The sequence below is a fragment of the Polyodon spathula genome, chromosome 1 (assembly GCF_017654505.1).
Source record: "Polyodon spathula isolate WHYD16114869_AA chromosome 1, ASM1765450v1, whole genome shotgun sequence".
Taxonomy (NCBI): domain Eukaryota; kingdom Metazoa; phylum Chordata; class Actinopteri; order Acipenseriformes; family Polyodontidae; genus Polyodon; species Polyodon spathula.
Window position 1 is genome coordinate 7,402,893 of NC_054534.1, and position 11,784 is coordinate 7,414,676.

General features: G+C 38.2%; 1 protein-coding gene across 1 annotated transcript; it reads left to right on the forward strand.

The window, feature by feature from the left end:
- The first annotated feature begins 3,317 nt into the window (after window positions 1–3,317).
- On the forward strand, window positions 3,318–4,856 carry LOC121329954 (cocaine- and amphetamine-regulated transcript protein-like). Its single transcript, XM_041276124.1, has 3 exons — window positions 3,318–3,509; window positions 3,924–4,007; window positions 4,429–4,856. Exons 1-3 carry the CDS (start codon window positions 3,381–3,383, stop codon window positions 4,534–4,536), a joined length of 321 nt encoding a protein of 106 aa, XP_041132058.1. The 5' UTR covers window positions 3,318–3,380; the 3' UTR covers window positions 4,537–4,856.
- The last annotated feature ends 6,928 nt before the right edge of the window (window positions 4,857–11,784 follow it).

Below are 11,784 nucleotides of genomic sequence, written 5' to 3' on the forward strand. Positions count from 1 at the left end.
CTAGATTAGGTTGCCCTCCCAAACTGAACAGCTGGACAAGCAGGAAACTGCTTTGGGATGTCACTGTGAAGCCAACAATGACCTTGAGAGATCTGCAAAGTTCTGTGTCTGAGATGGGAGTCAGTGTTCACACATCAACAATAAGCCGGTCCCTACACAAAGCTGGACTGTATGGATGGGTGGCAAGAAAGAAGCGGTTTTCTCAAAAAGCCTTATTAAAGCACGTATGGAGTTTGTGAAAAAGCATGTAGATGATACTGCAGACGTGGAAAAAGGTTTTGTGGACGAGACAAAAATTGAACTTTTCAGTCTAAATTCCAATCGTTACATCTGGTGCAAGCCCAACACTGCCATCACCCAGTCAACACCATCCCAACTGTCAAGCATGGAGGTGGCAGCATCATGTTATGGGGATGCTTCTCTTCAGCAGGGACTGGGAAGCTTGTCAGGATAGATAGGAGAATGGATGATGCAAAGTACAGGTGAATCCTTGAGGAAAACCTGTTTGAGTTAGCCAAGACACTGAAACTGGGGAGGAAATTTACATTTCAGCAGGACAATAACCCGAAGCACAAAGCCAAAGTCACACTGGAGTGGCTGAACAACAAGAGAATTAATGTTTTTGAGTGGACCAGTCAAAGTCCTGAATTGAATCCAGTCAAAAAATTTATGGAGAGACTTGGAAATTGCAGTCCATCGACAATCACCAACAAACTTGGACTGGAGGAATTTTCCCGTGAAGAATGTGCAAAAATGTCACCATCCTACTGTCTAAAGCTAGTAAAGACCTATCCAAAAAGACTCAAGATGCAAAAGGTGCTTCTACCAAGGTGATTCTACCTGACTTAAGGGGCTGAATACTTGTGCAACCAGTACATTTCATTTTATACATTTCTTTGCAAGTTTTGTTGACCTTTAACCTCCTCCTCATATAACAGTGTTCAATTTAACCACTACAGCTTTGAAAAAATAAAGTTTGAAAAACTGTGAACACATTTTTGTAATTCAACAAAATGTGACATTATTGGAAGGGGGTGAATACTTCTGCAAGCCACAGGAGGCTTATAACCAGGAGTTCCCTGGTTCAAATCCCAGCTCTGCCTCTGACTCATTGTGTGACCCATATTGAGTGAAAGTCACTTAACCTCCTTGTGCTCCATATTTCAGGTGAGATGTTGTTGTAAGTGACTAGTCCTGTATCTTGTAAAGCTACACTATGAGAGGTGCTGTATAAAAATACAATTATATATAATATGTTAAGGTTGTTCAAACAAAAACCCCCAGAGTGAGTAAACCACTAGTTAAGTCTGATACACAACCTTAACTGTGCTGCACCATGATGTAGAGGTATGACATCACATATGACACCAGCAATTAATCTACTGACAAATGCTCACTGAAAACTGGCTATAGAAATATAGCACCCGGAGGGAGGCTTTATTGAAGACATATATCCACAGCTAAAATGCAATTTACAGACATTTCATTTAAGCCTTTAATCACACCGTAACAAAGTTGCTAGTTATTTATTAAATGTATTCATTATTTAATTTAAGTAGCGTGTTTATTTAAAGGAACATACATTTAATCTGGGGAATCATAATAATATAAGAAATGTAGTTTGCTCAGTTCCTATGGCTAAAATCAAATCAGCATGTAACCTGTTCCAGTTAATAATAATATAATAATAATTATTTATAGAGCACACGGAATAAAAATACAGAGACACGTACAAAAACAATATTATAAAAGAAGGTAACAGAGCACAAAAAGATTCCATTCAGAATAATTAGAAATGCATAAATTGATGAATAAAAGTGAAATTGATTAAAAAGTATATATATATATATATATATATACATATATATATATATATATATATGCACACACACATATATAGCAACACGTATCTTCAGCTTATGTTTGAGTGGAAAATTAACAAAACAACAAGTATAACAAGAATAATAAGGAAAAAATACACAATACCAAGATCTAGTCTTTTTTTGTAATGGTCGATTTTCTCGAATCTCCACGCTCGTGTTAACTTTCTACATCCACACCCCTCCTCGTCACCCTCTATTTCAAAACTGTGATTTACCAATGTGCTGTTATAAACATCGAGTACAACTCTTTTAACGGTTATTGAACTCGTTTGTCTCAGCAAATGGCAGTTACTCATTTGGTGAATTGAGTAATTTAAGAAATCTATGAAAGTCAATAAATCAGAGAACAACATTGTTTCCAATGTGCTGTTAAGCAAAACTGTATTTAAGTTTATTTGATTGTTTTACTGGTAGTGACTGTATATTGATCCAGACGTGTTGTATTACTAAGTTATTAAACACCAGCATCAGAGTTTTCCATTACTCATATCAACCAACAGTGTTTTTATGTTAGAGGCAAAAATGCATGTTTAGGTTCACCCACTTATAACCAGTGCACAACCATGTAAAGTACTTTGAATGGTTTAAATTCAAGATTGCCACATCATTGAATTTTAAAACAATGTATTCAAAATCTAGCCAGTTAAAAGACTTTTTGGCGGTGGGCTCGGGCTTATCACCGTTACTGCATACCTATACAACAGCTATTTTATGACTGGTAAGATTAAGCACTGGATACCCAAGCAATAGATGTACTGAAATTTAAGTGTGTTTTTTTTTTCCTCAAAATAATTGATCAAATAGTAGAAGAGTATTATTGGCATGTGACTCTTCGGCATTAGGCTCGTGCACGGCCAACGACACCCAAAATGCCACACGTTTTACTTACAACGGGACAAGCTGTTCACAAGAAGCATATCTATAGTTACATTATCTTAAAATCAAGCGGTAATATATATATATATATATATATATATATATATATATATATATATATATATATATATATATATACACACACACAGACACCTTTTCCTTTTTAACCATAACAAGGCATGTCGCCAAGGTAAAGCAAACACAAGTCATTTTGTCAAAAATATTCTAAAGTTTGGTATGTCATATTTTCCTTTCCTTTACTAATTGAGAGTCAAACGCAAAGCTTAACTTTATTTATCAGTAATGCAAACGCTTATTTACTTCTTATCGAAGGAGCAGTCGGGATAATCCTTACTGGCGACTCCAATACAACGTCTCCAAGACCCACTTTATTTTCCATTAGGTCTTCTTGTTTCTGCCTTGGCACTTAATTTGCTCAAAACAGACTTGATAAATCTCTTTTGAAATCCCTCCTGTTATATTTCGCAGTTCAGGACGTCATTCGAGAGGGTTTCGGATCCTATAAAGGCGGGTCGGTCCAGGTCTGCAGCTGTCAGTGTTCGTGTACTTGTTTGAAGTGATACAGATTGTGTGCCTCAAATCAGAGTGAGCTACAGCACCATGGACAGCTCCCGTCTCTACCTCTTCACTCTGCTCAGCGCTGCTCTCTTTCTCCACACCTACTGTCAGGAAACCGAGTTAGAAACTCGGTCTCTGGACAAGGAAGACTCCGTAAACGAAAAGCAACTGGTGCGTATGATAGTAATAAATATGAACACTGCAGATGGCTTTTAGTTTAATTTCTTCTTTACTTTTCAAATATTACTATTTTTTTCTGCATACTATTTTTGGTTAATCGGTAGCCTAATTTATTAGAAAACTACTAAGTAGTGTTCTCGTTTTTCATCAGTGCAAATGTACGCTTGTCCTTTGCTTTTAGGAGCCGACCAAAAACTGTAATCGAACTTTGTGTATTTCTGGTTTTAATTGTCTTTATTTTAAAACAAAATCGTTTATTGTTCTGTTGTTATTATATCATAACATAATATTTGTTTTAATTCGTTTGACAGCCTGTATTACCAAGTGCTCATCGTTTATTTTTGTCTCACAATGTAATAATTCTCGCTACTAAAATAAAGATTTCTTCATTGCCGCCCTTAACAGATAGAAGCCTTGCAAGAAGTTCTTGAAAAACTTAAAAGCAAGAGAATGCCTTATTATGAGAAGAAGTATGGCCAATTGCCTATGGTGAGTTACAGTTATATTTTGGGAAAACTATTACCTTTTTTTTAATATAAAATGTAGGCTAATAATAATTCCAGTAACACATTAGTATCACATTTTAAATGCAGACATGCGATGCGCCTGTACAGAGCGACTTATTAGAACAGCAGAATGGCAAGTTGTTTGTTTAAAACCTTGTAAAATAGCGTGGAAAATGGAAAACAGCTTCCATCTCTTGTCATTCCATTTTTATGTGACGAATCAGTGCCCGTGTTTGTTTATGAGAAACGAGTTTTAGTGTGTGGCTTTTAAGAAACAACATGTCATTCTTTTTTTTTTTTTTTTTTTTTTCCTGCGTTATTTTCAGTTGACACTGCGTTTTTCTGTCATTCACTTTCTGTCGCGTTGCAGGAAGCTGAACTTGTGTGTCTTGTTTGGTTGGCAGTGCGACGCTGGGGAGCAGTGTGCTTTGAGGAAAGGTGCCCGGATCGGGAAGCTGTGTGACTGTCCACGGGGAACGTCTTGCAATTCCTTCCTGCTTAAGTGCTTGTAGTCAGACCTTTAAAAAGTCAACATTGTAAGAGTGCTCAACGATTTTAATCTTCAATTTGCCAAAAAGCGAGGATAAGCATGAAACTACTGAAACCTTCGCCCCCCTCCCCCAAATTATATAAAGGTGTATTTATACAACTCCGAGTTGCACATCAGTCATTCTTAACGTAGTGTGGATGTGTTCTTGATTTTATTGTCATTTTAATTAAAATGTAAAAAACAAAAAACAAATGTGTTTTGAAGAACCATTATATGTATTATAAAATTGTATTTTTGTATTTATCTTGTGATGCAGCAAATCAATAAATCCAACAACGGAGCGCCGGCATTTCATTTGTCCTGTTTTCACACCAATTGCTGTTTAGTCTTGTAACATTCTGATATCTTTCCAGTTTAGCCTCTTCTAAAAACATAATAATTTGACCCTAGTCAATGGTTGCTTATGTTAAGTAGCAGTGTTTGAGTATTGTTATTGAATGTGGACGTTAGTGTTGGGATATTATTGCAGGTCTGGACCAGTTAATGTCCTTTATCGGCTGTATTGCAGCCTTTTTCGAGTCTTAATACAGTTTATGAAGTATAGACTTCAATTCATATAGGAATTAAACACCATTTGTGAACTCGATTTAGACCACACATTCCAAGCATGTCTGGAAGTGATCCAGTCACTCAGTGTGCTATTAGGATACTAGGTTAAGTATGGATCCAAGTAATGGTCAAGCAGGTTTGCAAGCTCAGTATAACATTATTACATTCTCATTCATTATAGTTGCAAATATAAGCATTTCAAGACTAAAAGAACAGTAGGTTTCCTTATAAAGTAAACAGCTTATAAAGTAAAAACTGTATATTTTTAATTCAGCAATAATAATAATAATAATAATAATAATAATAATAATAATAATAATAATAATAATAATAATAATAATAATAATCCACTCTAACTGTGCTGTTACAGGAATTAGAGGGTGACTTTACACAGCCAGGACACAAACCCTCATTCCCCTGACTGTATGACTCACTCTGCACACCATGTGGCTGTGTTCTTACCAGGTGAGCCACTTGGGAACCCATTTCTATGTAATTCGTATTCTTTCTGTGTGGGCGTGTACAATGCCAGCTGTGTCTCCATCATGTAAGCAGCTATTGGCATCTGCAAAATCAAGTCCTCTTTGTGGATGTAATTCCCAATAAGTAGGTTTGACAGGAAGCATGTATTGATGACTGCTAACCATACTGTATAGTAGGCTGTTATCTTTCATTAATTGAATAAGGCTGAGGGATGCTGTTTTCAAACAGTAAATTCATGGTGATGCTAAAATAACGAAAGGTAAGAAACATACTGCACTAGTAGGTGCAGATTTCATTGATAAAACATAACAGAGCATCTGTCTGCACAATGCATCTTTTATTGTTGACTTTTTGTATGGAAAACTCCTTTTTAGAAGACTCCAGCTGAGCTGTAAAGTAAAGGCAGGGATGCAGAGTGTTTTAATTAGAGCACACGCTCAGCATTATAACCCAGGTGAAGCATGTGCACAGCATTTTATGTTAGGTACTGTAGTAACTAAGAGGAATATGGGCTTCTCCAGGATGTCATGGAAACAGTCAATAATAATAACAGAAACAAAGTTATGTGAGCAATTGTGTTTGACAAAAAGCGTCTTCATGAGTGTTTTGAAAACTAAGAGCCTGGCTGACGTGGGGACGCATTTACAACAGAAAGAGATATGGCATTCTCATAGCACGTCTGAAGAATCTTATAGAAACACTCACCAGCAAACTAGGTGCCTCTTGTGTTTGTTTATACTGTGTTGCAGTGCCATCTAGTGAGATGAAAACCTTTAAGTAGGCATACCTTTAGCACAATACTATATATATATATATATATATATATATATATATATATATATATATATATATATATATATATGGATATATCAAGATATATATATCCACTATTAGTCACAGTTGTATCAACCACAACCACTTTTTCCCACATTGGTTCTAGGATTATATTCCTATTTCACAGGTGGTATCAGGCACAACCAGTTGGACCAACATTGAAAAAGGGCTTATAAGATCCATATGCAAACTCACCTAGAATTACATTGTTTTTTTCAGAATGGCTGTGAAACCACTGAGCTTCTCGCCACACTAGGTGCAAGCTTTCCTGCTGTAGGAAGCTATAGTCCCTCAAACACAAGGTGCAAGCTTTCCTGCTGTAGGAAGCTATAGACCCTCAAACACCAGGTGCAAGCTTTCCTGTTGTAGAAAGCTATACTGTAGACCCTCAAACACTAGGTGTCAGTACAGTTCGACTCTTACAGCTGTTTCCAAATCTTTTTTTTTTATGACTACAATACAGTTTGACATCAAAGGTCTGTAGTTTTAAGTCTAAATAGTCTCAAATGCCATACTATTTTTAAAATATACATTATCTTTTTTTATTATGTTCGCAATCATTCAAAGTGGTTCTGGGTTCTATTGCTTCAATACTGAGTTTGAATAATTTCTCTCAGTACCTTACCTAGCTTTGAGCTTGCTTAGATAATCCTTCTAGTTACTCTGTTGGCTGCATATTGTATGTACGTCTGGGTTCCATTCACATCATGTGACATTGTATCCTTTCAACCCTGCTGGCCCCACCTCCTGACAAGGATGACGCCTACCGAGTCTATACAGACAGCCAAGGCACGCAGCTCCACAAAATCAGCTCTTTTTTAGGCAGAGTCTATACAGAGAGCCAAGGCACGCAGCTCAACAAAATCAGCTCTTTATTAGGCAGAGTCTATACAGATAGCCAAGGCATGCAGCTCAACAAAATCAGCTCTTTTTTAGGCAGAGTCTATACAGAGAGCCAAGGCACGCAGCTCAACAAAATCAGCTCTTTATTAGGCAGCACTCTCCAGCTTTACAATTTCACAAGAGCCTCTGGGGAAGGGTATGATTTTTTTAGAGCAATGCTGCTAACTGGATACAGCAACGCAAAGGGAGATCAATGGTTTCAAACAAAAGCAGACTGAGGCACACGCACACACTGAGACACACTTATACACACTGAGACACACACACGCACTGAGACACACACAAACACTGAGACACACACACACACACACACACACACACACACACACACACACACACACACACACTGACACACACACACACACATACACACACTGAGACATACACACACACACTGAGACAAACACACACGCTGAGACACACACGCGCACTGAGACACACACACACACTGAGACACACTCACACACATACATACACACTGAGACACACACACACACTGATACACACACACTGAGACACACACACACACACACACACACACACACTGAGACACACACACACACACACACTGAGACACACACACACACACACACACACACACACACACACACACACAGACACACACACACACACACACAAACATACACACACACACGCACACACACACAACACGGAAGTCTCACAGTCCCTTGCGACAACTATTTAAAAAAGGTCTTTGGCTGCAGGGCCAGCCAAGGCTTGCTGCGCCATCTCCCTGGAAAGTCCACAAGATGGCGCTGCAGTGAGCGCACCGTCTGCCTCACTACAATACTTTACTATAGAACATGGGGACATCTATATGTTGCCATGGTAATAGTTGCAAGTGAAAAGTAACATTCTCTCATGGTTTGCAACAGCAGGGGACTAGAAGGATTATCCAGGCAAGTTCAGTGGCAAGACTTGGCAGATGTACAGATAAAATGATATAAATCAAACTTGGAACAACAGAACCCAGAACCACTCACAATGATTGGAAACATAAAAACATGATCTATTAGGCATTTGAAGCTATTACCCTTGAAGAAAAAGGGTTACTGTAAAACATTCTGTTGTATACATTTAATTTACCAGATGAAATATATCAGTACAATGTCATTTAATGTCCAGCTCCCAAATACAAAAAACAACACGCTACCTGTGTAGGGTGGCCAGACGTCTCGGTTTAACCGGGACAGTCCCGGTTTAGCCAGATGTCTCGGTTTAACGGGACAGTCCCAGTTTTCCATCAAAGGTCCCGTTGTTCTGATATTTTTCTCATAATCTTTAAAAAATACAGTTTTTCAGCCGCTTCATGTAGCATGACACACTCTAAATACCTTTTGTGAAAATAACATAAACAACAGTTTTTAGTTTATGGCACCTGCAGTGAAAACTTAATAAAATAAAAAAGGTATTAGGGTAATCAAGAACATTATTTTTTTATAATAACAGATGTACATGCTTATTCCTCTGTGTCCCATGCATTTTCATTTAGTTTATATTCAATAAGAATCCCTTCAACTGTATCGATTTGTCTGGTACAATGTCGGCTGTCTTATTTCGGTACCAGATTCTACAGTCACCGCCGGGCCGCTAGAGGCATGTGGCTCTGAGGGTCTTTATTATAGCAGATACGGGAAGAGCTAACAGAATCTGTTTGGGATTTTTATGAGCAATGACACAGAGGGCTCAAGGGACACTAGAGGTGCAGGAGAAATTAGAAGTGCTGGCAACTTTGATCAGGATCTCGTTTTTCAAAACAGTCCAGTACTGTCCCAGGTCATACGAAAAAATGAAACTCAAAACTTCACTCAATGAAGTACTCGGAAAGACTGCAAATGTAATTTCAAATTACATTTCTGTTGAATGCACTTGCCCTTCAAGCAGAAACACTAAATATTTTGGATGTTAAATTTCAAGGTTTAGTTAGAAATGTGCATGGCTGAGATTGAGCTCATTTCCTTCGCCTTCCTGTTTGAAAGAGTGCTGATATAAATCCAGTGACAATATAAATGTTCCCACTAGAGAGGAGTAGAACCTCGATGTAACACCTTGATAATTTCATTGAGGTGTTTTGCTGGATCTTTGTTAAATGGTTTACTGGCTTATTCTAATCACTGTTGACATGTCATTAGCTTTTGTGTGGAGCTCAAGTACAGGAGGGGTTTACTAGGCATGCAGAGTTGTCCTACAAGATCCCAACGTTTTTGGCATGAGCCCCCCCCCCCCCCCCCCCCCCCCCCGGCCGCTTTGCACTGTAGCATTATGACTCATTCTCTGCAACCAGCACACAGGATGGGGCTGGTGATTTATTACATTACCAATCCTCCCCTGTCATACCTCTCGCCTCCTTTCATTCCTTTAGTCTCTAGAGAAATAAGCCACATAGATATACAGTAGTGTGCACATATATTAGAACACCCCATATATATAATCCCCCCTTTTTATTTTTTAAGGTGATTTATCTATGTCTGGTTAATTGCTAACATCGTAACTGTTAGTATAATTACATTAAGCCTGTATATAAATAAACACATAAATCAAGGAAAGGTCTAAAAGCCAAATACTTTGAATTCAGTGCGACATTTCCTTGGTAACTTGCCTAAAAAGCCATTACAAAGCTCTTACCTTCCACATGATATTGATTTTTACCATCATGTGGCTTCATCAAGAAAGAAGATGTAGACTTACCCTCCCCCTTTATTGAAAAAACAATTAAATCATGTCCAATTTGCATATTGCAATTTGTAAGCCAAATGACTTCCTAAGAAGGAATTTCATACCCTGAGGCCTCTAGACATTAACAAGACTCATGCACCAAATGAAAACCACGAACTAGTGCACTGGATTGGCCCAGTGCTGGATCAGTGTGATGCTTGTTGACACACTGGCATAGAAAGCAGTGCTTGCAAGAGTTTATTTCAAACCCATGTCGAGTTGCTCTTTGTACTATTTTCTGTTCATTTGTTGTAGCAGACACAAATAGTGTTTACTTTTTCAAAAATAGTCATGGGTGTGCTGTTCAAACACGGTCCTGGATAGTCAGCACGGTGCCTTGAAAATTAAATCCAATTCAACTCCTGCAGTGAAGTGCTAATAAAATTAAGAGTCATCTGTAACACTGTTAGTGTATCGCTTTGCTCTCAGTAAATTAAATTAGACAGTATTCTGAGAATTTCAAATGTGTAAGTGCTATTTTAAATGCTTGGTGGTCTAAACATGGACTCATCTAAAGGCAATGGACAGTATACTACACAAAGGTGGGTAGTGTTGACTTGCATAAGGTAGGTAGTGAGGTATTGCATACGGTGGGTAGTGTTGAATTGCATAAGGTGCGCTCTGTGTTTTTCTTGTTCAATTTAACTGATTTCAATGACCAGGTTATTATCAACTAAATTTGCAGTGAAGACAAATGGCACTTTTGTACTTAAGTAAATGACCAGATACATGTTTTAAACTGTTTTGAAAAGCCCAACAGCTCAACAAAGTTCCTGAACTCCTCATCTGTCTTGCACTTCCTAATTCCTCTTAGTGAAGTTCCTGATCTTCTTATCTCTCCTGCACTTCCTCATTCCTGTTAGTGAAGTTCCTGATCTTCTTATCTCTCCTGCACTTCCCCATTCCTGTTAGTGAAGTTCCTGATCTTCTTATCTCTCCTTCACTTCCTCATTCCTGTTAGTGAAGTTCCTGATCTTCTTATTTCTCCTTCACTTCCTCATTCCTTTTAGTGAAGTTCCTGATCTTCTTATTTCTCCTTCACTTCCCCATTCCTGTTAGTGAAGTTCCTGAACTCCTTATCTGTCTTGCACTTCCTCATTCCTGTTAGTGAAGTTCCTGATCTTCTTATCTCTCCTGCACTTCCTCATTCCTCTTAGTGAAGTTCCTGATCTTCTTATCTGTCTTGCACTTCCTCATTCCTCTTAGTGAAGTTCCTGATCTCCTTATCTGTCTTGCACTTCCTCATTCCTCTTAGTGAAGTTCCTGATCTTCGTATCTCTCCTTCACTTCCTCATTCCTGTTAGTGAAGTTCCTGATCTTCTTATCTCTCCTTCACTTCCTCATTCCTGTTAGTAAAGTTCCTGATCTTCTTATCTCTCCTTCACTTCCTCATTCCTGTTAGTGAAGTTCCTGATTTTCTTATCTATCTTGCACTTCCTCATTCCTGTTAGTGAAGTTCCTGATCTCCTTATCTCTCCTGCACTTCCTCATTCCTGTTAGTGAAGTTCCTGATCTTCTTATCTATCTTGCACTTCCTCATTCCTGTTAGTGAAGTTCCTGAACTCCTTATCTGTCTTGCACTTCCTCATTCCTGTTAGTGAAGTTCCTGATCTTCTTATCTATCTTGCACTTCCTCATTCCTGTTAGTAAAGTTCCTGAACTCCTTATCTGTCTTGCACTTCCTCATTCCAGTTAAAGAAGTTCC

Coding starts and splice junctions, on each gene's coding strand:
- LOC121329954 (XM_041276124.1), top strand. CDS start 3,381: ATGGACAGCTCCCGTCTCTACCTCTTCACTCTGCTCAGCGCTGCTCTC. Junction 3,510..3,923: donor CCGTAAACGAAAAGCAACTG/GTGCGTATGATA, acceptor CGCCCTTAACAG/ATAGAAGCCTTGCAAGAAGT. Junction 4,008..4,428: donor AGTATGGCCAATTGCCTATG/GTGAGTTACAGT, acceptor TTTGGTTGGCAG/TGCGACGCTGGGGAGCAGTG.